The sequence below is a fragment of the Balaenoptera physalus genome (genome assembly GCF_965194825.1).
Source record: "Balaenoptera physalus genome assembly, chromosome: 12".
NCBI lineage: Eukaryota > Metazoa > Chordata > Mammalia > Artiodactyla > Balaenopteridae > Balaenoptera > Balaenoptera physalus.
Genome location: NC_138897.1, coordinates 93,698,870 through 93,725,002, shown reverse-complemented (window position 1 = coordinate 93,725,002; position 26,133 = coordinate 93,698,870). Strand labels below are relative to the sequence as shown.

General features: G+C 49.4%; 1 protein-coding gene and 1 long non-coding RNA gene across 15 annotated transcripts in view; both read left to right on the top strand.

Moving 5' to 3' along the window:
- The window catches only part of SLC15A4 (solute carrier family 15 member 4), a 186,729-nt gene that overhangs the window by 2,029 nt on the left and 158,567 nt on the right, over positions 1–26,133 (top strand). For 12 of the 13 annotated variants that reach the window (XM_082418268.1, XM_082418258.1, XM_082418269.1 and 9 more), the window contains exons 2-7: positions 5,275–5,570; positions 7,985–8,153; positions 8,587–8,664; positions 9,116–9,284; positions 19,022–19,177; positions 20,258–20,416. In XM_082418268.1, coding sequence (XP_082274394.1) covers positions 5,275–5,570; positions 7,985–8,153; positions 8,587–8,664; positions 9,116–9,284; positions 19,022–19,177; positions 20,258–20,416 — 1,027 coding nt within the window. Of the gene's footprint in view, positions 1–5,274; positions 5,571–7,984; positions 8,154–8,586; positions 8,665–9,115; positions 9,285–19,021; positions 19,178–20,257; positions 20,417–24,950; positions 25,992–26,133 lie in introns of those variants that run through there. The other variant, XM_082418266.1, reaches the window with a different exon arrangement.
- On the top strand, positions 1,271–4,318 carry LOC309640103. 2 transcript variants are annotated; one of them, XR_014252024.1, is made up of 2 exons: positions 1,271–1,421; positions 4,140–4,318. It is a non-coding gene; the product is annotated as an uncharacterized lncRNA (long non-coding RNA). The 2 variants fall into 2 exon arrangements; XR_014252025.1 differs by having other exon boundaries at positions 1,271–1,479.

Here is a 26,133-nt window from a genome sequence, read left to right as displayed (position 1 = left end):
CCTTCTCTGCACCATGGCATGTGCTTTCCATACTTGAACTCATTTGAACCTCATGTGAATCTTATACCCATGTTTTAAATGAGGAAATGGAGGTGCAAAAAGATGTATTTCTTTTGTTGTCCTATAGGTAGAGAGTGGTCAGGCCAGGGTTTAGGTGCAGGTCTGATTTCTTAATGTGTCCTTTAACTGAGATGGGCATTCTGTGACGGTGGCTTTGGCCTTGGGGGTGCCGGCAGCTCACGGGCCAACCGCGAAGGCACAGGACTGGGAGTTACCCTTCTTTAAAGACCAGGCCACAGGACTAAAGTGCACCCTGAGTGTTCAGGTTATGCCCCTTACTGTACCGAGTACTCTTCCTATGCAATCTTATCTAACACCTCACAACAATTTATATCCCTAATTGTCCCTGTTTTACAGTAAACGGAGGCTTAGGCGGTCTGACCTACCCAGGTCCACAGCAAGTGAGTGGAGGAGCTGGGTTTAAACCCGGAAAGTCTGACTTTAAAATTCCTGCTCTCCAGTAGATAATAGACGAGGGATTAACATTCCTGAAAAGAATGAGTGGTTCTGTAGAGGTTCTCTAGAAGACACGACAGAATTTGCGCTCTTTTGATGTGTAATTAGATGTGGACCTTAAAAAGAAACGTGCTCTTCTGCCAGAGAACTGACCTCATCTTCTCTAACGTGACACTGCCATGGAAAAAGGAGAACCACTCTATATTTAAGGATATCAGAGAGACTTGACGGCCAAACACAACATGTGCTTCGTGATTGGAGCCCAGCTTCTCTAAAAGCCATTTATTGGGACGATTGTGATAACTTGATTATAGACCACATATTAGATAAAGTTGCACTGGTGTTAATTTTCTTAGGTGTGATAATGGTTTGTGTTTATGTAGAAGAATGGCCTTATTTTTAGGAGATTCATGATGAAATCTTTGGAGTGAAATGATGATGCCGTAACTTATTTTTAAATGGTTCAGCCAAAAGAGTATTTCATATATATACAGAAAAGGAACTAAGGCTGTAAATGAAGGCTATAGAAGTGTATGCTTTACTATTCTTCCAACTTTTCTGTATGTTTAAAAATATTTTTACTAAAAAGTTAAGGGGATGTCCATCAACTGATGGGTGGATAAAGCACGTGTGGTCTCTCCATACAGTGAAGTATCCTTCAGCAGTAAAAAGGGGTGAAGTACTTGCTTCAACGTGGATGAACCTGGAAAACATCATGCCGCTGAAAGATGCCAGGCACAGAACACGGCATGTCATATGATTCCATTTATGTGAAACGTCCAGAATAGACAGATCCATAAAGACGAGGAGGCGCGTGGTTGCCAGGAGTCAGGAGAGGGGAAAGGGAAGTTACTGTAAAAGGAGGTTTCTTGTTGGTGTGACAAGAAATGCGGAATTGGGTAGAGGTGATGGTTGCACATCTGTGAATAGACTGAAAACCACTGAGTGGTACATTTCAACAGGGTGAATTTTTTATTATGAGAATTTTATCTCAGTGAAAAAAAACATGTAAAAGGAAAATGTTAGTACCCCTCAGCCAAGGTGCTTGCTCTGTGCCAGGTGCTGGCTGGTCTTTGAAGGGGATTTGAGAGGCGTCCCCCAGAGGTGCCGCGGCTTGCGGCATCTCAGTTCCCAGACCAGGGATTGAACCCGGGCCACGACAGTGAAAGCGCCGAATCCTAACCACTAGGCCACCAGGGAATCCTAACCACTAGGCTACCAGGGAACTCCCAGGATTTCCTTTCTTTAACTGAAGTATAGTGGATTTACAGTGTTGTGTTAGTTTCATGTGTACAGCAAAGTGACTCAGTTATACATTTATATACATTCTTTTTCAGATTCTCTTCCTTTATAGGTTATACAAGATATTGAATATAGTTCCCTGTGGTACACAGTAGGACCTTGTTGGTTATTTTATATATAGTAGTGTGTTACCTGTTAATCCCAAGTTCCCAATTTATCCCTCCCCCAGCTCTCCCCTTTGGTAACCATAAGATTGTTTTCTATGTGAGTCTGTTTTGGAAATAAGTTCATTTGTGTCATATTTTAGAGTCCACATATAAGTGATATCATGGTATTTGTTTTTCTCTGTCTGACTTACTTCGCTTAGTATGATCATCTCTAGGTCCATCCATATTGCTGCAAATGGCACTACTTCATTCTTTTTTATGGCTGAGTAATACTTTGAAGGTGTCTTTATGCTTCTCTATCACTGATGCCTTTGTCTGCGATACAGGGCCTCTAGGAAAGCCTCTGAGTGAGAGATGAATGGGGTCATGCTGTGCAGCCCTGAGAAGGAGGCCTTAGCTGACTTTTGAAGGAAGATGTACACCAGAGTCCAGGGGTGATGCTGATGTAAATCACGTCAGCCCTGTCTTTTCCCCCGAGTGATTAACCTTCCTCAGAGGTCACAGTCATTCTTAATGGATGGCTCCTGTAGTTGAAAGAGTGAACTGAAAGAACTCTTTTTTACAGACAAAGAGAGCAAAGATACATTTTTTCTAGAGGGAGAAGAAAAGTTGCGCTGTTGTGTGTTGAAAGGAATTTTTCCAAATCAGCTGACTGCCTGACTCACTCCCCAGGACCCTGTTCCTTTAGCTGCACTTCTCTGAGTTGGCCGCAGCGGTGTCTTTTGACCGGTCATATGACGGTGCTGTTTACCGTTGCTCTGGTGGGGCGAGAGGCAGGTGTACGGACGGTGACGTAACGTGACCCACATGAAGTGCGGGTGTCAGTCCAGGGCACGGAGGCATGTGACCTGCGGTTTATAGGAGCCGGCTTCCCATTTGTTCAAGAAAATCACTGCTATGTGGTTATTTAGGGTCTAGTGATAGGCTTAGGTTCCTGAAGTAATTTTAGTGAATTACACTGGGAAGTTCAAATAAGTCGACTGCCAAGTTTACCAGGATGTGTGCCGTGCCACTGTAGATACTGGGAAGGGCCGAGATGTAGTTCAGTTAATACGTATATTGTCTGCTTTTTCTTTTTTTTTTTAATTTTTAAAAAATTTATTTATTTTTGGCTGCGTTGGGCCTTCGTTGCTGCACACAGGCTTCCTCTAGCTGCGGCGAGCCGCGGCTACTCTTCGTTGCGGTGCGCGGGCTTCTCATTGCGGTGGCTTCTTTTGTCGTGGAGCACGGGCTCTAGGCGCGTGGGCTCAGTAGTTGTGGCTCGCAGGTTCTAGAGCACGGGCTCAGTAGTTGTGGCGCACGGGCTCAGTAGTTGTGGCTTGTGGGCTCTAGAGCGCAGGCTCAGTAGTTGTGGCGCACGGGCTTAGTTGCTCCGCGGCATGTGGGATCTTCCCGGACCAGGGATCAAACCCGTGTCCCCTGCATTGGCAGGCGGATTCTCAACCACTGCGCCACCAGGGAAGCCCCTGCATTAACTTTAGATATTATGTTTACTGGCCCCCTTTTAAGCTTGCCCTCCACTCTAATTACTTGTTTTTATATCTTTAGTTACATTTTCTCTGTAACCGTGTCTGCTTACAGTTTTTTCTTCCCTCTGGTCTGTTTCCAGGATAGCATGAATATTTGAGTCCATTTTAGTGACATTTAAACGCACTGTGGGGACTTCCTGGCGGTCCAGTGGTTAGGACTCCACGCTTCCACTGCCGGGGGGCCCGGGTTCGATCCCTTGTCGGGGTAGTAAGATCCTGTAAGCTGCATGGCGCAGCCAAAAACAATAAAAAAATAAACGTGTTGTGTTCTCATGGAGAGCTGTCTGTCTTAGAAATGTAAGACATCCTCCGTACAGATCATTTATTCAGTAATCATGCCAGCATTTGGTCTAGGACCTCTGTTCACTTCTGACGTGGGTGGGAGTCAAGTTTAAGCTCCTCCTCCTGCAGTTTATTTAAAACTCAGATTTTCAGTTTGAGACGGTGGTTACCAGATAATTACTTCAAGCATATTATTTGTTATCACAATATCCATGTTTAATCATTTTGGATTAAATTTTTTTGGAGGGACAAGCGATTTTGACTGTATATTTACGTCTGTAGTTTGATCTTAAAAAGTAGAGGTTAAAGTGTCATGTTGCATAATATGAGGGCTGAAAAGGTGGTTTCTGTGCATCACAACTGGTTGTTTAGGCCCCCACTGAAAACCTCCTCTCTCACTTAGGAAAGGAGATTGCTCTGTGGATCAGAATTTGGATCTGTTACTGGACCAGGAATTGTCCAGCCTTTTCGTAACCTGTAACTTAAGGACGAGACAACAGAAGTTCCCAAGACAGCAACACCTGACAGTCTTTGTACACGATCCAGCGTCAGCCTCTAGCTAATAAAGTTTGTTTAAACATTTTATGAGGTGAAACTGGCTAGGAATGACTCTGGCTGGCGCAGAGCACATTCCCGTGGTGTCCACGCAGATGTGAGAAGCCATCCTCAGGGAGGGACGTCACGGGGTGCCCACCCCACACGGACTGTCCCCGCCAGGACGGGCTCCGGCTGGGCAGGTCTTGGGGAGAGTGCGCGCCTAGAACCTGCTTGTGTTACCTGGTGCTTGTGTTTGTCTGCGTTCAGGAAATCAGTGATTTTTGCACCTTCCAGGGATCTCTGTCCTTATCAGAACTTCTCCTGATTCCAGTGAGAGGCTTCCTGGTCTAAAAACAGCATGCGGTTTTAGTTTGTCTGTAATTTTCCCCTTGTTCCAGATTTATCAAGGTGTGGAGCTATATGGTTGTGAGTAGAAGTCCTCTGGAAAGTTGTTTAAAATGCAGATTCCTGGGCCCCAACCCCAGAGATGGTGAGTGGGTAGTCCTGGAACGTGGGTCCTGTGAGTCTGTATTTTTAAGGAGCATGCCAGGCGTTTCCAAAGCAGGTGGTCCACGGGAGACACTTGGAGAAACTCTCTAGAATTTGTTGGATTTAAGTATAGTTAAGAGAAACACTACCCAGAATCTGTAGTAATTAAAAGTGTAAGATACATTTTTTTGGTCAGGGGACCTCGCATTTTTTTGGTCAGGGGACCCTCAGTTGTATCTGTAAACACCATTTTGATTGATTGGCTGCATTTCTGGTTTTTTTGGCTGCATCTTAGTTCCCCGAACAGGGGTCGAACCTGGGCCCGGGCAGCGAAAGTGCAGAGTCCTAACCACTGGACCGCCAGGGAATTCCCATGTGCTGCATTTCTTAAAAGCTGTGAGGACAACAGTAATTGATATGAAGATATAGTAATATATGAAAACATCGTATATGTTTTTCACCCTTGAGGATGATCACACGTTTTTAAGTCTCTTTCCTCCCGGTTATTTTAGGTTAAAGATCGCGGTCCAGAAGCCACGAGAAGATTTTTTAATTGGTTTTATTGGAGCATTAACCTGGGAGCGATCGTTTCTCTGGGGGGCATTGCCTACATTCAGCAGAACGTGAGCTTTGTCACCGGCTACATCATCCCCGCTGTCTGCATCGGAGTGGCTTTCGTGGTCTTCCTCTGCGGCCAGACCTTCTTCATCACCAAGCCGCCCGATGGCAGCGCCTTCACTGACGTGTTCAGGATCCTGGTGTATTCGTGCTGCCCCCAAAAGCGAATCAGGGAACGCAGTCCTAGTGGGTGAGCACTTTATTCTCATCACAGGCTCAGTTTTCCACGTGACTTACCAACCGTCATAAGTAAAGTGCTGGCTTTTGTCTGTCCTGTGCTCACCGTGGAGGGGGACACGGGGCCGAGGTTGAAATGTCTCACACCAGCTCCAGGAGGCGGGTGTGAGGTACTTCTGTCTCCATCTTAAAGACAGACCAGCGGCCTCCCTCCTGGGCTCGTGCTTTTCATTTCTAACCTGCACGTTGACCTTCCTCTCACTGCTAATGTGAGATGGAGGCTCCTGACGACGTAGTCGTGTGAGGTGATAAAGACAGAACCTTGTCGAGGGCATCGAAGAGCCAGTGTACTACTTGGTGCATTCCTTTGAGTGAGAAACCAAGCAGTCGCTTACTTGGTCGCTGCCTGTCTGTGCTCCTTAAGCAGGAAGCTGCGGCGCGGGTCAGCGTGGCCCGTCCCCCAGGGGTCACTGCAGCCGCTCTTTGAGAAGGGCAGGAGAGCAGAACTGAGATGCAGGTAGGGTGACTCCATCATCCCCTTTGCAGGGCACTTCCCGGGTTTAGCACTGTTTGCCCACGACCTGAGGTCTTAAAGCGCAAAGTCCCGGGTCCCGGGGAGTCCTGGGCAAACTGTGGCGGAAGGTCACTCACCCTAGATGCAGGTTAATGAAGAAAAGTCCAGAACTTAGCTCAAAAAGAGACCTCAGAATTTTTTTGTTGTTACTTTTTGATGCATAAGTTACATGGAGTAAAATACGTCCCTTTTACCTATACAGTTCTGGGAATTGTGACAGATTCCATCGTGTAACCAGAATGCAGTCAGGATACAGAGCATGTCCATCCCCCCAGAAAGGTCCCCAGGACCCTTTGGAGTTGAGCCTCTCGGAATATTTTGATCAAGGCAGGTGTCGAGATGGGCGCTCAGTCCCTGAGCCAGAGGTTGACATTCTGCAGGAACCTTCTTTCTGCAGGCCGACCCCGCGTCTGTCTGCCTCCTCATGGCTTGTCTGCGTGTGTCTGATTTATGTCCTTGGAGCCATAACAGCTGTCTGACGTTCCTCCCACGTGGTAGATTTGAAGCTGTACCAAAGCAGCTCTGTGGCCCTGCCCCTTCGCTCCAGGCTAAACGTCTCTAGCTGCTTCAGCTGTCCCCATGCGGAATTCCGGCACATCTAACCATCCCAGTGCCCTGGAATTTTAGTGGGTCGGTGTGGCATTCCGACTCATAATTCAGAACCGCAGCTGGTGGGACCACACTGAAGAATTCTTAGCAGTTGAAGCCTCATTGCCTCAGCAGCAAGCAGTAGTGCTTTACCGGGGCCTCATTTTAATTAGGCAGAAGCAGGGTTTCAGATCCTGGATGTTTAGGCTACGGATTGAATGCCATTAGCAAAACATATCGTTAAATTTTCAGTGCGTCTGTGTGGGTGGTACCTGGTAGAGAGTTCTGCGAGAGAACACCATTGCTTTGTGGACACTTGGGTTTTCATGGACACATGGCGTGGTGAAGTCAGTTTGGACTTAGGAATCTGTTTTCCCTTTAGGTTGGTTTTTGAAGTCTTAGAAAAGGACCAGCTTGCAGAAAAGTTGATGGTCTAGAGACTTCTCCAGCTGTGCTCTCCTTATGCACAGGTTAGGGCTGTACGACCTTGGGCAGGTTAATGACCTTGTAAAGCCGTCCTTTCCTTCTCGTGCAGTGGGAAAGGCCCCCTCTCATAGGGTCAGTGCGAGGCCTCAGTAAGCTAGTGAGAGCCCGGTTAACGGTAGCTAGCTGATGATGCTTTCGTGGGAGGTCACATCGTCACGTTATCGTCATCGCCAGGAGCGTCGCCCCTTCCCCTCGGCTCTTCCGTCGCCGAAGAGCTGGTGGCTTCCCTGCGAGCCTCCCTCCCGGTCACATTGGTGTAACAGTAGAGCAGCTCGGGCTTGTAACAAAGTCGGTGTGGTCGTCAAGTCTTGACATTTGATAAATGACCTAATTTAAAATCCAAACAGTCCGGCACAGTAATTTTTTCAAGTGCTCACCCAGTGATGCAGCTGATGTAGTTGTCATCAGCTTCGGATGAAACTGCGGGCCTTCCCCAACACAGTGGGGCTGGTGGCCGGTGTGACAGCGCTGGGGATGAGGTCAGCCACCTGTCAGACGGTGAGGGGCGCTCCTACCGTATCTCCTAGTCTCAAGAAAAGGATGGTGGCCACAGTCTCACTCTGGCTAGGAAGTCCTTCTGCCGGCTGTGTCCATGTGTCCCAGTGTTGAGGAATAATCTAGGTAGCTGTATTGGGTGGGGACGGTTAGTAGGTAACAGAATGGAGTTTAAGCAAATTCAGCACAGCAAGCTGGTTTCCTACCTCCAAACTTAATTTGTTACCAAATAATTGATTTCCGGGGGTGGAAGAAAACTAATTCCTTCATTTTATTTCCCAAAGTGAAGGCATTGGAGTCTTTCAGCAATCTTCTAAACACAGTCTGTTTGATTCATGTAAGATGTCTCATGGAGGGCCATTCCCGGAAGATAAAGTGGAAGATGTGAAAGCTCTTGTCAAGATTGTCCCCGTTTTCTTGGCTTTGATACCTTACTGGACAGTGTATTTTCAAGTGAGTGGTGACATTCAGGTTTAATTTCCTCTGTCTCCCCGTGAACACTACCCCGGCACTCATTTTGGCCGTCACTGAAGTGCGCAGGGTTCCTGGCTTTCTTTGTCCTGAGTCTTCAGGATCTTGGAATCTTGTTTTTAGTTACGGACTCATTTTTGCTGATTGAAATGTTTTGAAAACCTTAAGACGAAGCTAAGAATGGGGATGCTTCTGTTTTTCCAGACCCCGCCTTTTAATATGGTTTCTTGTTGGGATAATGGTTACTTCTTTTTCAAAGTTCATCTCCAGACGACTTTTATGGTGACCAAGTAATTGACCCGTGTTTTCAAACCTGAGCGTTGCACGTCTCAGCACAGTGTAGTGTGGGGGAGGGCGCACGCTGCGAGTGAGTGACAGCCGTGCTCGTGTAATGACAGCTGCTTTTTACACCCAGATGCAGACGACGTATGTTTTACAAAGTCTTCATTTGAAGATTCCAGAAATTTCCAGTATTACAAGCAATCCTCATACGGTGAGAACAGTTGAAATGATCTGAAAACTGCCTTCGGGGGTTTACGTGACAAGTGGCTTCCTTCCCTTCTACCGACGGTAGATACTTTGTAATGACAGCAGTTAGCTTGAGCCAAGAGCATTCCTGTTGAAATGGCATTTTTACTTACTTCTGAGATTGTTTCCCATTGGTTATGTCCTTTGCTAGATTAAGTTGACTCCTGACGTTAATCTTTCACCTGATTCTTCTTTCCCCCGAGAAAGCACAGAAGAACAGATGCAAATCCCTTTAGAAATGGAAGCCTTTTCTCAGTAGCAGTGTCTTGAGACGGGCTATTTTCCTAGGAGGTTATACTTTGTACAAATGAACTATTCTTGAAATAAGCTTTTCCCATTTAGGTGTTAGCTGTCAAACGGGTGACTGCCGACACTGCCGGAAAATAAGCGGCGTCTCCTGTGTCTCCCGCTTGCAGTTTCCGGCAGCCTGGCTGACCATGTGCGATGCTGTGCTCATCCTCCTGTTGGTCCCCTTGAAAGACAAACTGGTGGATCCCGTCCTGAGAAGAAACGGGCTGCTCCCATCGTCCTTGAGGAGGATCGCGCTGGGCATGTTCTTTGTGATGTGCTCGGCCTTCGCAGCAGGTGAGAAGCCGTTTCCGGCTCCGGTTGTGGGTGATGCGGAAGGTGGCCACACGCCGCGTGGCACTCAGGAAGTGTGTGTACTTCAAAAGAGGACGCATACGGGTTGTTCCAAACCTGCGTGGTGTTCACTTTCTAGTTTTTCATTTATGAAGCGTAAGATTTGTTTCCTAAGGATTTGTCTGTTGTCTGTTGTTTTTAGAACCTGTAACCGGTGAAACGCTCTGGAAAGTGACTTGTGGGTTGAATCAAAGGCGGCTTGTTGGCTCCTAGTGACTTAGATTTCAGACGACTGCTAACTGCTGGGTAGATGAAATGTCATAAATTAGAGGTGCTAAATAATCCTCAGAGCTGTGATTCTTAACGTCAGGTCCATTAATCAGCTCCATATGCCCTGAACCCTTTGCACTTTTAAATGTAAAATTTCACGTACATCTTCCTGGAGCGAAAGGTTTTTTTGTTTTGTTTTGTTTTGTTTTGTTTTTAAATCAAATACAGGTTTGTAACCAGCCTCCATCCTCCAGAAAAAAAGAAAGAGGCTAGAACTAATGCCGGAGTACTCTCTCACCTTCTGGGGGCTCCATTCTGTTCGCATAATTCTTAGATTCTGAAGCATAAGCTGACATATCGTGTGCTCATAAAACTGAGGTATTGCTGACTTTCTCACCTTGCTTTGGAGCTCTTCCTTCATTAATATTTGAAAATGATTGAACCGTGAACTAGCTTAGTTACATAACAAGACAAGCAAAGCTGCTGTTCCTGAGTCACCCTTATATCATCTCTGTTGTGAGGAACGTAATGGTGAGCACGGCTGAGGTGGAATTTAATGTTCCCCGACAGCGCTTCACAGCGGCCTCGTCCGCTCTCGCCGGGGCGAACGTGGCACTCCGTGTGGGCCTAGATACTGATACAGTACTGAGTAGATTTGAAGAAATGAGTCCCTAGGCGTAAGACTTCTATATTGCAGACACTGGGACATCTTAGGGGACAGTTATGTTCTTTCTTTATCAAATAGGTAGTTAAAGGGAGGGCGTGTCTGAATGACGTTTCTGCTGTGTGATTCGTTTCTCTTCCAGTGCTGTGCACGTGGGGAAGTAAAAGCCAGAGCAAACGAGAGCTGGATTACAGCGGGGCTCTGATTGCAGGTCTCGTGCTGTAGAATCGGTGATGGGCAGAGCCGCTGTGCCGGGTTGGTGCCCTGAGTGCCTGCCGTGGGCCCGGCTTCTTCCCGGGCCGGGGAGCCCCCTCTCTGTGCCCCGACCAGCCAGTCACACCCCTTGGAAAGGAGTCCTTGTCCTCTCCCTGTGGGAAAGGGGAGGTTGCCGGTTCCCCAGGCATTTTCTAGCAGACTCCGGCTTTGGTTCCTCTAATACCATCTCGTCTTCCAGTTTCATTTATGGCTGGATAGCTTCTCCGGGCTGCCCTGAGAACCCCGGGGGCTTCCCGGTGGTTTCTTTGCCTGTTTACGTGGGAAGCGACAGCAGACGGGTGACTGTTGTCCAGTGGGGCAGAAAGTGCTGTCTTAAAAGCGCGGGCCGTGCCGGCAGTTGACTTTCTGCTCAGCAGGTTGGGCAGCCGTCAGGCGGCCACGGGCGCCTGCAGAGAGGCAGGTGCTCTGCACTGTGTGACCACGACCGCTCTGAACTTCAGCATCTGAATTGATCACTTACACGCGGAAAACACTGCTGAGGCTGGTGTCCTAAAGAGGCTCTCTTTGCTGAGTGGCTAGATGTTGGGAAGGAGCTTAATGGTCACTGGTTTAAAGAGTTTAAATACCTGGCAACTGGACTTAAGCACAATTTATTAAATTTAATGTAAGCAGTAACCGGTGTTACGTGCCGTTTCATTTCCAGCTCCAGTGAATATTATTTAATTGGAACATTAATGACCTTTGAATAGAGACCTGAAATCATTGCAGCAAACCAAAGTTTTAATAGAAAAGTGACTATTTTGCCTTTTAAGTTACTACATTCAACCATAAGAAATCAGGATCTTTCGTTTAGTACCATCCCTGCCGGTAATAATTCTTTCTTCAAATTTTCTTAGATGAGAACCAAGCATGTCCAAGGGGTTTCTTCTAGTCTGCTTGAGAAAAAAAGAAGTGTGTTAATTTGTCATATTTCCTTTCCCCTTAAAAATTGTGTGTGTGCTTAATTTAATTTACTAACATCATAGATGCTCACTGGAGAAAAGGAAACCTTAGAAACATAAAGGAGAAAATAAAAATCAACTGTAATTTCCCCAGAGATGCTCATTCCTGGGATGGTGTGTATCTGTCTAATCCTGTTTGTGTGTCTCTGCATACATACACACACACCTTCTGTGTTTGCGAAAATGAGATCCTGATGTGTAAGCAGATTTGAGCCTGATGAAGGAAAACTAAGTGTAAGGAGACCATAAAAGTGTAATAAAAGCTATGCTTGTTACTATTGGGGGGTAGAAAAATCCCCCCAATACAGATGAGCCATCTCCCCCCATTTCCCTCCCCCTCCTCCTCCTCCTTTTCCTTCTCTCTCTCTCTCTCTCTCTCTCTCTCTCTCTCTCTCTGTCACATACACACAGATTTAAGCACTCATAATTCCACCACCCAAGGAAATCCTCTACCACCATTCTGCAAGTGCATGGGAAAAATTATGTATGATGTGATGTGTGTGTGTTTATACTTCCTTTGTCACCTGCTTTAAAAAAAAAAAACCTAAAATATCCTTCCGTGTCAAACATTCACGTGCAATCCTTTGTTGTTGGGTGTTTAGGTAATCACTGCAGTGAAATTGCTTTACTTCTTGAATCCCTGGAAGTGTAATCACTGCATCCTTGTTTGATGTGTGTACATGACAGAGTTACCTTCCGTCTTCCCAGGCTGGCGGTACCCATCTGTGTGCCTCACGGTCTGCTCTTCCTCTCAGCTGTGCCGTGGATGCCCTGTTACCACAGCGGTTTTTAGGCAGGAGTCCGTGCCCGGGCTTCAGGGCATGAGAGCAGCCTGGAATGGAGACAGAATCATCTGAGTGCCTTTTTCTGGGTCATAGCTTTCGTTAGGAAGGAGTTCAGAACCACTGGTCCACAGCACTTTTTTAAAAGCTGTTATCCTAGAGTCAATCCACGGTCGTTAAAAATACATAGATAAAAGTGCAAGGAGACCTAAATTCACCCCTGATCCCACCATCCAGTGATGACACCTACACCTGTGTTTATATCTTCCTAGAATATTTTATTACAGCTAAATTGTTCTTTTTTAAACAACAGAAATGGAACAAACTATTCACAGTTTATAAGCTATTTTTGTGTACTATATATAATACATACCATTTTTCCAAGTCAATTACAAATTTAAATTATGGTTTTTGACAACGACGTCATATTCCATTTTGGGCCATACTATCAGTTTTTAAAACCAGTCCTCTTATTAAACATGATGGTTGATTCCAGTCTGTCCTTACTTGAAGCAGTGCTGTGTGTACACCCTGACACGTCTGCACACGTGTGCCCATGTCGCACGAAAGGGCCAGAGCCGCGTGCCGATGCGAGTCTGATCTCACCGTGCCCTTGTCACACTGATGATTGTGTTCTGTTCATCTTCTCTTATCTGAAGGGTTACAGCATAGCATTGTATATCTTTAATGTGTACTATGAGTGATCTTAAGACTTCTTCCCAAAATGTGTCAGACATTCTGTTCTGTGTACAGTTCGTGTGTTGTGAACAGTTTTCTAGTGGGTTTTTCTTGTAATAGAGTGTAGATTGTCTCTACTCAGAATTTTATCTCATTTTACGAATATTTTTTTCCCATTTTTTTTCATTTTCCCTTTAATTTTGTTTATGACATCTTGTGAAGTCTTATATGCTTCTTCATTTAGGTCCTATACATTTTATGTTAAGTTTATTCCTAACTGCTTTTATTTATTTTGGTTTCTCACCTAGGAGATTTTTTAAAATTCTGAGTTTCAGTGAATTATTTTCAGATGGTCGCTTGTCTTGAAATTAACATAGTTTCTTTTCCTGCCTTCTTTATAAAAAGAAGATATTTATTTATTTGTTTATTCAGGCCTCACCGCATGGCTTGTGGGACCTTAGTTCCCCGACCAGGGATTGAACCCGGGCCTGGGCAGTGAGAGTGCTGAGTTCTAACCCCTGGACCACCGGGGAGTCCCGTTTTCCTGCCTTCCTGCCATGCCTCCCCGTGTCTCTCCTTGTTTGGCAGGGTGGCCCGGCCTTGTCTAAGGCTGCTGGTGGTCATGGGCGCCCCCCCTGTGTCCCTGACTTCGCTGAGAGCACCTCACCTCCTCACTGTGGAAAGTCCACTCTCGCCTCTTAGTCTGCATACGGACTCCTGACGATGTTAAATATCTAAGCTTTATTTCAAGTTTGTGTTTTTGGCAGAAATGAATGTTGCGTTTCTCTCAAATATCTTCGTTTGGTTTTCAGGAGGATCGCATGCCCTCCTTACTCCACCCCACCTCCCTGCCTTTGGCTGCTCATGTTTTTTATTTATTTTAACATCTGGTATTTAACTGTTCCTGAATTTCTAAAATACACCTTGTTTGTTAAAAGGTCTGATTGGAATCTGCTAATTCCAATCTGCTCAATAATCTGCTTTTATTGAGCGACTATGCATCTCTGTCTAACCAACATCAGTCTGGTTTGGTGTCAGGGTTATACAGCTTCATAAAAGGTGTTGGTAAACTCCCTATTTCTTTTCTTTTTTTAAAGAATAAATTTATTTATTTATTTTTGGCTGTGTTGGGTCTTCGTTGCTGTGCGTGGGCTTTCTGTAGTTGCAACGAGCGGGGGCTACTCTTCATTGCGGTGCGCGGGCTTCTCATTGCGGTGGCTTCTCTTGTTGCGGAGCACGGGCTCTAGGCGCACGGGCTTCAGTAGTTGTGGCACTTGGGCTCAGTAGTTGTGGCTTGTGGGCTCTAGGTGCGGCTCTGGGCTCTAGGTGCATGGGCTTCAGTAGTTGTGGCTCGCGGGCTCTAGAGCGCAGGCTCAGTAGTTGTGGCACGTGGACTCAGTAGTTGTGGCTCACGGGCTCTACAGCGCAGGCTCAGTAGTTGTGGTGCACGGGCTTAGTTGTTCCGTGGCATGTGGGATCTTCCCGGACCAGGGCTGAAACCTGTGTCCCCTGCATTGGCAGGTGGATTCTTAACCACTGTGCCACCAGGGAAGTCCAAACTCCCTATTTCTGAAGGCAGGGAGTATTTTAACAGGATGAGAATTATCTGTCTGCTCCCAGGAAGTTCCACATCTTTGCCTAGAAAATCATGAGTACATCCTCTCTGAAAGGAAATAAAACTTTTCTACCTTTTTCTCAGTTTTGTACAGATCTTGTTTTTTCTTGAATCACTTAAGCTTTTTATTTTTTTTAAGGTCCCTAGTAAATCATTTATTGAGTTTTAGAAAAATTGTTAGAGTGGAGATAAAAATAGTGTTTTAAATAAATCTGTTGTGTTTCCTTCCTTGTGTCTAGTTTCCCTTTTTTATATGCTCTCTTTTTGTTAGGCTTGCCAAGACTGTATTTTATAATTTTTCCTTAGACGTCTGTCTTGAATTTATCATTTGATTGTTTTTATGTTTTCTAAGTGAAGAATTTAAGGTATTAATTTCTATTACCTTTGGTTTGTTTTGTGGGTTTTTTTTTTCTCATTTCTTGAGTTAAATTCTTCACGTCTGTTTGTTCTTTCTCGCTTAACAGTAAAAACCACATAATGGCATGAATTGGCCTGTTACTGTTGCTTTACCAAGGTCTCTTGCGCTTTGATTTGTTGTAATGTGTTTTTTCTTCCTACGAATATTGAAACTATGGTTTTTATTTTCTTTTTGGTCCAAGAGTAATTTTAGAGAAGTTTTTTCATTTCATAATATTGATGCTTTTGTTTATCATTTGTTAATGAAACAGCTTTAATTGAGGAGTTGGGAAAGATCCTGGCTTTATAACTCTGTACCGTGGACTTCAAGGCTTCTGTTTTGGCCAGTGTTACTTTCTAAAAACGTTCGTGGGGTGCTGCATAGGATGGCTCGCAGGTTGTCCTAACGTCCGCTGAGTGGGTCGGATCCCTTGTAGCAGGAGCCCTGAAGTCCAGTGCTGCCAGGGGCCTGGGATCACGGCGACGGCCCGTGTGCAGGGATGCTGTGGTCTGGGCGGGGTCTGGTGAACGCGGCAGCGCAGGCCCGTTGGAACGGAGCCCCGCGAGGGCACAGGTGTTAAGTGTCCCTAAAGTTCGGGACCTGGGTCTGCCCTTGGGTCTCCGATGCCGCCAGTTGCCCGGCAGAGCCTCACCTTCCCACCTGCTCGCTCTGGTGAGGACCGGCAGGGCTCGTGTGTCTCGGAGCCTTGCTGCATTCCTAGCAGATGACGGCGTTTCGCTCACGAGGGTCTGTGGCTTGCGTCGTCCCTGGGGAGGGCACGCGCCGTCCTCGGGCAGTAGCGCTGTGGTGGGGGGCGCACCCGGGGACCCTCAGGCCCGGCGGAAGCCCAGCTCACACCCCGACGGTCGCTGAGACCAGCGCCCCTGTCTCTGCCCGGCTGCCGGCTCCGGCTTGCTTCTCCCGGGCTCGCGGCGAGCGTGGACGAGGCGGCGCCCGGGCGCAGGGCCGTGCGCCTGACCTTCGGCGTGTTCTCCTGGTGCCCGCGCGCTGCGGTTGGCACGCCTCCCTTCTCGGTGGCTCTGCTCGGCCTCTCCCTCACGCAGACCTCTGCCGCTTTACGCTTCAGTTCCTGCCTCGCCCGCAGCGTTGGGTTTTCTTTCGTTTTGACCTGATGTGAGTCCGTGTCTTTAACTGAAGAATTTGGCCCGTCGATGGCTCTGCCGGCTCTCCCAGCATCTGCCCTTATGTCGGCCGTGCCCGTGCTCCTGGCCCCGTCCCGTGCTCCTGGCCCCGTCCCGTGCTCCTGGCCCCGTCCCGTGCTCCTGGTCCCGTCCCGTGCTCCTGGTCCCGTCCCGTGCTCCTGGCCCCGTCCCGTGCTCCTGGCCCCGTCCCGTGCTCCTGGCCCCGTCCGTCAGGAGCTCTGCCGGCCTCTCTCCCGGCTGCGCGGCCCCTGCGTTGTCTGGAGGGCTCGCGCTCTCCCTCGGCCTCTGTTCTCTGCACTGCCCGGCCGGCCGGCCCACCAGAGAGGAGCTTCAGTGATTTCTCACGTTCTTGTCTCTTGGGCCTCGACCCTCGTTATTTGTGTCCCCCTTGCCAGCGCCCCTTCGTTTCCGTTACCCGTTCACCCCCAGTCCTCACGGAGTCATGCTTTCCTAACTAATAAGAGCGCAGAGCAGATCCTGTCCGACAGTTTACTTCCGTTCTCTGCCAGGCCTTGCAGAAGTGCTAGATCCGTGTATCGTCCCCACCAGTACTGCCCCAACACGCTCACGTGCGCACACACACACAAACACACGCACACACACGCACAGAGACACAGACACAGGCACACACATGCAGAGACACGCACACATACAGACACACGTGCACACACAGACACACACACAGAGACATGCACACACAGAGACATGCACACGCACAGAGACAGCCGCACACGCGCGCGCACACACACACACACACAGAGATGCACCCACACAGAGACACACAGACACGCACGCACACAGACACACACGCACTGTCTTAAGCCTCTCTTGCCTTTCCTGTGGAGGACAAGAGTCTTCTCCAGCTTCAGTATCCATTCCCCTAAAACAGGCTGAGTGGGTGCTTCCCTCTCTGCTCTTGGATTGGACGGAGCCCTTCCAGCCAGAGGGTCAGTGGCCAACACGGTGCAGTGATCTTCCGGTCTCAGGGCAGCGGCCCCGGGCTGGCTGGAGCTCAGCCCACCAAGGAAGCCCACAGTGCTTTATCCTGTGCGTTGAAGGCACTCCAGCTAGGCTGGCGCCACAGCCCCCTTGGTGCTGCCCGCTGCCCTGCCAGGGAGCAGAGCTGTCACTGTGGACAGGGCCCCTGATGCCACCACCAGCGTCCTGAGAACCGCCGGGCCGAGCCGCACGCGCCCCTTTCCAGAGCAGCAAGCGCTCTGCCGTGAGCGCTCTGCACGCCTGGGCCCGCTCTGTGTTTCTCCATCGCAGGACGGGTGTGAAGGTCAACTCACCTCTGGGAGGTCTCTCTTTCCCTTGGCCCTTTGATATGTTTTCTCTTTGTTTGGACATTTCATTTGAGATGTGTTGTGGGCTGCAGATTCCAAAGTTTGTCTTTCATCCGGTCAGTCATACCCTGGTCCTTTCTCATGCTCAGGGTTTTTTTTGTTTTTTTTTTTTTATTGATTGATTGATTGATTGATTGCTATGTTGGGTCTTCGTTTCTGTGCGAGGGCTTTCTCTAGTTGCGGCGAGCGGGGGCCACTCTTCATCGCGGTGCGCGGGCCTCTCACTATTGCGGCCTCTCTTGTTGCGGAGCACAGGCTCCAGACGCGCAGGCTCAGTAGTTGTGGCTCACGGGCCCAGTTGCTCCGCGGCATGTGGGATCTTCCCAGACCAGGGCTCGAACCCCTGTCCCCTGCATTAGCAGGCAGATTCTCAACCACTGCGCCACCAGGGAAGCCCCCATGCTCAGGTTTTAAAAGGAATATTTTTAATATATTCCGTGGTCCTCTACCCAGACTCCTGTCCTTCCTCATACGGTTTTAAATACGTATATTTTTACATATACATTAGATATTATGGCCCGTTATTTCATTTGCAATTAGAACCCTTTAAAAACAAAACCTAGCGACATCTTTACCTTAAGAAATTGGTCCTACACGTTGTTGTTTTAAGCGTTATTTTGATCTGCTTATCTTTTGTTTTGTGGAGAGTCGCTGTTTCTGATCTTGCCTATTTTCCCATGTCTCTCTGCCCCGCGAGACAGATGACCGATGATCCAGTGAGGTCTTGGTGCTGCTGAGGGCAGAGGGTGGTGCGAAAAGTCCGGGCTACAGTCGTCCCCCTTATCCCTGGTTTTACTTTCCGTGGTTTCAGTGACCCCACGGTCAACAGTGGTCTGAAAATACCTACAGTACAATGAGATATTTAGAGAGAGGGGAGACCACCTTCACATAACTTTTATTCCTGTATATTGTTATAATTGTTCTATTTTATTATTAGTTACTGTTGTTAATCTCTTACTGTGCCTGATTTATAGATTAAACTTTATCAGAGGTATGTGTGTGCAGGAAAAAACATAGTATATGTAGGATGTGGAACTGTCCTGGGTTTCAGGCATAAGGGGGGACGACTCTACTTTGCTGATAAGGTTAAGCCCGTCTACACAAGGAAACTGGCAGTAGTACTAGTAGTGGTAGTTTGTAATAGTGATGACGATCAGTGAATCAGCTTAAGTCCCTTCTCTTGAAGGGAAAAACATCTCCAAATTTATTACCTTCTGATAAGTAAATAGCACAATTAATCTTTTTATTGCAGGACTGTTTAGGTTTCCCCTGCTCCTCCTTTTAAAAGAAATACAAGGTGTTTAGGTGAGCAATCCAGAGATGTGAGGATTGCGTCAGCCATGTAGAACGCTGGGTTTATAAGGCACCGCAGGGCGTCCCCATGAAGTATGGATTATGTGACCTCTGTTTTTCAGTAACCTACCTCGGAAGCTGCAAGTAGGGAGATTCCTGAGGTCGGGGGGTTCTGGGGGAAGCTCTGTCATTGGGCATTATCCTTTCATTTATTTCTCAGAATCATCAACAGACATCTTGCACCAAGCATCAAGTTTTTGAGTTTAATTGCAAATGTTCATGAATAAATGCTCATAACCTACTTATGAATTGTAGGAATTTTGGAAAGCAAACGGCTGGACCTCGTGAAGGAGAAGACCATTAACCAGACCATTGGAAATGTCGTTTACTATGCTGCGGATTTGCCAATCTGGTGGCAGGTCCCTCAGTACATGCTGATTGGCGTCAGCGAAATATTTGCGAGCATCTCAGGTGAGGTTTCCTTCCTGTCGGGGCGTCCGCGTCCAATCCTGTCGCAGCACGATGAAGCCCGTGCTGTTTCCTTCTTTGTTAGGCTGCGTCGAGACAGAAACAGCACAGTGCTTGGTGGGTGCTGGCGGGCAGTTGTGGTGCGGAATGTGAATTGGTGAGGAAAGAGCAGTGCTACGGCTGAGGCTCTCCTTTCTTGGTTGTAAAAGGATCCCCAAGACATCAACGTGCAGTTCACCTACCGTAGAGGGTCCGCAGGAGAGAGGCTAGAAGAAGGAAGACCCCCCGTAGGGGCTGCCTGGCACCTGCTAGTAACCGAGCCCTGCAGGCCTGCCGCCACGGCCGGGCCTTGGGGGTCCCTCGCTGCCTGGCTCTCAGTGTCTTCGTTCAGATTTATAAGGAAGCAAACCTAGTTTGTAAAACCTGTTCTCACAGGCCTCTCTTCCCTATTGGTGAGATCACGTGGTGACATGTGGACAAGTAAATCCTGTGCAGGCCTGTTCCCAGCTGCTGCGAGCGAGGGAAGGAGAAAATGAGTGACGCCCAGAGCGGTGGGGCTGGGAGGGCGGCGGTTCTCACCTCTCCTGCCTCCTGCAGAGCTCACGCGGGCTGGCTGATGAACTTGTGGAGGGAATAAGTTGCACGGGGTGGCCCTTCCTTTAGAGCACGGTGCAAATCTCCATGTCTGCTTATTACAGCGGTGATTCGGTTTATAGATGCACCTGCTGAAACTGTTCTCAGATTCCTTGCCTTTCAGATAGAATTCCTGAGTAGATTTCCCCATTTTAGTGTAAGTACTTTGTGTGCAAACTCCCGTTAGTTAAGAATGTAGGCAAATTTTGCTTCTTCAGACTCTTTCCATGAGGAATGAGAAATTCCAAGAGCTGACAAGTCAAATTCTGCCTTCAGGGGTGAGGGCAGGAGGTGACTGGCCACCTCCCGGAGTCTCTAGGGGCTGTGACCGCAGGAGGCGAGCAGCCAGCCCGGTGCGGTCTCGGAGCCGCGCCCCACAGCCCGGGGGTCCGAGGGCAGCGGCGCGGGCACCCTGCTCCTCTCCCCAGACGCCCTCCTTTTCTTCCCCAGGCCTGGAATTCGCGTACTCGGCCGCCCCCAAGTCCATGCAGAGCGCCATCATGGGCTTGTTCTTCTTCTTCTCTGGCGTCGGGTCCTTCGTGGGCTCGGGACTGTTGGCGCTGGTGTCCCTCAAGGCCATCGGGTGGATGAGCAGCCACACGGACTTCGGTGAGGCCCCCCCCGTGGCCCCGCGCCCCGTCGTAGGCAGTGACCAGCGCCCCGTCAGACCGCCCGCCTCCCCTCGTGTACCCACGTCCCTGGTGGTCTCCTGGGCGCCCACCCAGGGTGGGCCTCTCCTGCCCCAGGTCGGCCTCTCTCGGCGCGTCGGTGATGAGTAGACTGACCCTCCCACCTTCAGGTCCAGCACTAGTTTTATTTTAATATGAGGCCAATAAAATCTGTATCACCAACGTCCCTTCATTTATCGGGTTGGCCAGAAAGTTTGTTCGGTTTTAAGTAAAGCCACGTTTTTCATTTTCATGAAGAACTTTATTGAACAACGTATTCACTAACCTAACGAACTTTTTGGCCAACCCAGTATCTTATTTTCGTATTTCTTTTCTTTTCCTGATGGTACCTTTTAATTTCCTGCTGTTAAAAAAAAAGAGATAAGTTGCCTTGTTAAAAACAAGTATTACTCATTATCAATCATAATGGGATTTTACAGCTAATACCAGTAGGTGGCATCTTGAGCAAAATCACTCTCGAGAGATGAAAGCTTTGCTGTTTCCGTATTTATGATAGCCTTTAAACAGACCCAGGAGATGGAGGTGTGTTTCTTCTTTGTATGTTTTACCAGTAAAAACCACCATGTTGCTTTTCCTTGTATAGGCATGTGGCATTTGCCGTCCCCTGTAGAAGGAGCGGCAGGTGTGATCCCAGATTGTGTGGCTTCTCTGTGCTCAGTACCCCCTGGGTACTGAGCCACTTGTAGGTTCTAAATCCCCTGGAAAATCGGGTGAAAGCGTAGAGGCTGTTCTCCAGAAATTGCAGAATTCCAAAAGCCCTCCCATGATTCAGTTAAAATTCCCGTCTTGAGGGGGGCGTTTCGGCCCAGAGACCCCTGATGCAACTTCCAGAACCGGAGCCCCTGCCGCCCCCGGGCTCCATTGGTGATGTGTCCAGCCGGTGCGGCTGTGAGAGCCAGTGGTGTGCGGGGCAGGCCCTCCTGGCTGTGCTGAGGAGGGGCTGTGCCCATTTCTCCTGCCCCTCGGAGGGTAAGTCCAGTTACACAGGGTTCTGGGAGTTCTCCTGGGCTCTTGCTGTCACGTAATCTGTTTTGTACGTGTGACAGACCTCCTTCCAAGAAAGACTTGTTATAGGGACCACACCTCGGTAGTTCTCAAGATATAGATTCTGTTTTTTTACTCTCACGTGTATCTTAAAGGATCGATTGGTTTTTGTCATTCTCATTGCTTTCCAGTGATTTAATCCATCCCCCCCCCCCGCCAGCCATTACTAATTTAATAACTGGTAGTTTACCTGTCACTCGTCCTTTACTTCCGACAGGTAATTTTAAAACTTTTCATTGTGAGGTTTATGTCCAGTATTGATGCACGTGGCACACGTGGCCAGATGCTGGACCTGGATTCTGTTTGTTGTGCTGTTTTCACGAGAGAGAAGCGCCTTGTCGTGTGTCCTGGATCGGCTGCCCTGTACACGAGTGCAAGGTGGCCTCTCCTTGTTTTCCCTCAGTCCCTTCTGCCCGGAGCCCCGTGTCCAGTGATGTGAGAGGACGTGGCAGGTCGGCTCCCGCTCGTTAGGGGCAGGTGGCTGTCATGGGCAGTGGTTTGGAGAGAGACTGGGACAGGTGACACCTCCTCCCCCCGGTCCTTGTTGCTGTCGGAGGAGCAGCAGGTGTGATCCCAGATTTCACGGCTTCTCTGCGTGCTGGGCTCTCCCCGCTCTGCCCTTCGGCAGGTCTGCCTGCATTAGGGCTCAGGCGGCAGTGGGGCTGGCTGAGCATTTCCTGACTGACACGGGGATAACTTCCTGCCAGGTTCCAGGGCCACGTCTGAAGGAAGCGTCCCCAGATTCTCACCTCGTTGTTTTCCGCTCTCCCTGTCCTCCCCAGGCCTGCTTGTCCTCGTTATTATTATTATTCAGATGGGGGGTCACATCCGTACTGTGAAGGGCACTGGTCTCAAGTTCACAGCTTGGTGTGCATTTCATCCAGATCAGAATGCAGGACGCGGAAGGGTTCCTTCTGTCCTTTCTGGGTTAAGCCCCCGGCCCCCAACAAGATGAACTCTGTTCTGACGTCGGCCCCGCTGAGTCCTGTGGCCTCTCTCGTCCTCTGCCGTGACCGTGGCCTTTCACTCAGCACTGAGTTCTCAGGGTCATCCCAGTGATTGGTTCTTTGTTATTTCTGCGGAGTATCTGTCGTACGAATAAGTCAGAATTCATTTATCTGTTCTGCGTGTGGGTGTTCGTGGGGTCTCCAGTTTGAGGCTGCCACAAATAAAGCAGCTGGGAATGTTCTTGTGTGTATGTTTGGGGGACACATGAAGCTTGTTTATTGGGGCCCAGGAGTCTGTCTGATCAAATATGAAACACCCAAAATTTACCGCCTTTATATGCAGTTACCTTCTGTCTGTGAAGAGGCCCGAGAAAGTACAGGGTGGTCACTTCTAGGTGGTGGATCCAGTTCTGAATACCCTTCCTAACACCAGACTGCGACCGGCCCTGGCAGGGAAAACACCGTGTACAGTTTGCTCGGCCTGCCAGCTTTGAGCTTTGCAAGTTGTAAATGACTCTTTAGTTTGGGAAGATGGATGTTTCAGAGCTGGCACTTAGAACGGCGTGATTGGTGTTGTGACGACAGCCTTGCTGCGGTGCCACCAACCAGCACTGCAGCGCTGGCGTCTGCAAACCAGGGGTCCGGGGTGGACCGGGGTTTCCGTGACCAGGGTGGAGCCCGCTCGCAGCGAGGACCTAACTGCTGTCTCAGCTCTGTGACCCCTGCTGAATAAACAGCACGGTCAGGTAGAAACTCTCGTGTTACTGGATCTCCCCCCAAAGCAGTAAACTTACGAAATCGTTGTCTTCTACAGCCTGAAGGAGTGAGAATTCTTTAAAAACATGCGAGTGCTTATTATACAAACGTGTATTGTATCTGTTCATTAGTTCTGTTAAATACAAGCAGTGTTAAACATCTGATTTTAATGAGTATACGTTCAGGCAGAAAAAGGAAGCTCCAGAATAACCCAGCTTGACAGAGACCTTCAGAGGAGAGGAAGTCTGGCGTCTTAAATAAGCCAGCGGGAGATGCTTTTGAAGCCGGTCAGAGAGCACAGCCGCTTTCTTCCTAAGACGCCAGCGTCCTCTAGAGGCGCTGCTGACGAAACGCCCCTCTCTGCTCCTCTGTTCGGCAGTGTGTCCGACCAGCGGCGTCAGCGGTCCACCGTTCCAGGGCTGTGGCGACGGCCGTCTGTTGGGAGCCGGGGTGGCGCGCTGTGTGCGGCTCTGGTGTCCTTACACACAGCCCAGCGTCTCCACACCGCGCGGCCGCTTCTCAGGGGACAGACGGCAGGTTTACAGCCCTGGTGGCCCCGGACCAACATGTGGACTGGGGCTCCTAACAGGGCCCGTGAGGGGGAGGCGGCCGCGTGGCCCGGGTGCCGTTTCCACATTTGACAGGCGGGGAACCTGGGCCCCGAGACCCAGACGCCGGGGTCCGAGCCTCCCTGGTGGAGCGCCGCGGTCCGCGCCCCTAACCTCCGCCGCCTCGGCACTGGTCGGGCACCGAGCAGAGCCTCGCACGTAGCGCGCCTCGCGTGGTGCTCGGGGCAGAGTCGGCCGTTCGGTGTGTCAGCTCTTAGGGTGAAAGCAGGCGCCTGTGTCTCAGCCTGCAGCCTGAAGTTTTTAAGGAGAAATGTGAAAACCAAGCTGTGCGTCCCCCTGGCGCGTGGAGTGTGCGTCCAGCCGTCTGTCCCGGCCTGTGACGGTGCTTTGTTTGAGGTCGGGTGACGACGCGGGAGTCCAGCACTCACACCTGACGTGACGTCCAGGCTGCGTCCTGGCCCAATGCGCGTGCGGTCTTGGCGCGTGTGCAGACTGTAGACCCAGGCGAGGAGGGCCGTCCGCTGCAGGATCTGGCGTGGAGACCGTGGGGGGCTCCTCCTCACGTGGGGAGCAGGAGGCCCCAGCCCGGAGCCCGTGTTGAGACGCAGCTGACTTCTCAGTGGCTTTGGAAACAAAGCACTTGTGTATTTTGAATTAGGGGTAGGATTCTTTTCTCTCTTTTTTTTCTTTTTCTTTTCTTTTCTTTTATTTTATTTTTGGCTGTGTTGGGTCTTCATTGCTGTGCACAGGCTTTCTCTAGTTGCGGTGAGCGGGGGCTACTCTTTGTTGCGGTGCGCAGGCTTCTCATTGCGGTGGCTTCTCTTATTGTGGGGCCCGGGCTCTAGGGTGTGCGGGCTTCAGTAGTTGTGGCACGCGGGCTCAGTAGTTGTGGCGCACGGGCTTAGTTGCTCCGCGGCATGTGGGATCTTCCTGGACCAGGGCTCGAACCCGTGTCCCCTGCGTTGGCAGGCGGATTCGTAACCACTGCGCCACCAGGGAAGGCCTTTTTTTTCCTTTTTTAATGACCACAGTTAAAAGTCACCCTGACCTTCGTAGGAACCAAGTTAAATACATAAAATCTTTTAAACTCTCTCTCTAAGTGCAGCTTCCGTGCTGCTTTTTCTTTTCTTTTCTCTAGGCAACATCAACGGCTGCTATTTGAACTATTACTTTTTTCTTCTGGCTGCTATTCAAGGAGCTACCCTCCTGCTCTTCCTTATTGTTTCCGTGAAATACGACCTGCAGCGGTCTAGAGCAAACGGCACGCCCGCCAGCAGGAGGACCTGATGCTCCTGCACCCCCGTCAGGTCTGTTGGACGGACAGATGGACGGACAGATCCGTGGGAAGGTGCTCTGGGGGCTCAGAGAGCAAACAGCTGACTTCCCTAAAACTTGCATGGTGCCGGGGTTGGTTCCTTCTTTTCCCCCCGGCGGCTAGGTAAGTGCCTTCCTGTGGTGGAGCCCTGCTAAAGACCCCTGGTCACCCTGCAGCTGGTTTGCCCTCTGACAGACACCTGCTGCCGCGGCGCAAAGTCTCGGGAGACGACACCCGTGCTGGTTGGCTTCCCGGTGTGTCAAACAGACCTCGTCCTCTCCTTCCCACAGGACACGCTCTCGCTTTCTTCTCCTCTGATGAATAAACACCTGTTTGTGTTGAGGAGGGGGAGGGTTTGTTAAGAAACAGAAGTGTGGTCAGGTGCTGCCGAGGGTTTATAGGAGAGTCCCGTTGATGGTTTGCCTCCTGAGCCACAGGTCTTGCCCGTGCAGGTCCTCGGCACAGGCGGCCGGTGGCTGTGTTCCGTCTGCCGCTTCACGTAACGCTGAGCGCTTAAGCCGTCGCCACTGCTTTCTTGTTGCTCTCTCCTTAGGAGCATGATGTTTCATTAAAAACTATTTAAGACCGTGTGTTCCGTCTCGACCTGCAGAGCAGCCTGACGCATGTTTTAAACCTTGCCTGGTCAGTCCTTGTGTACAGTTTCATTCTGGTGCCGTCGAGACTAAAGACCCACCACGGTGGGTGGAAGGAAACCCCTCTTCTGAACAGCACTGGTGTGATTGGAGACGGTGGGGAGTGTTCACTGTGAACCGGAGCTGTCCGCAGTCACCGACTCTGGTTGTGTTGTACGCGACATGGGGGTTCTCATTTTGTCTAATAAACTGTTGTCTGTTTGTTGCTGTATTTTTGGTATAATTTTATTATAAAAAGCACCTCGAATATGAGACCCACTGGCTCCTTCTCTGCGTGGTCTGTCCACAGTCGTCGTGTATTTGCGTTTACGTGTGGACGTCATGAGCGTTCCTGGACTGTCACAGGGTAAAGG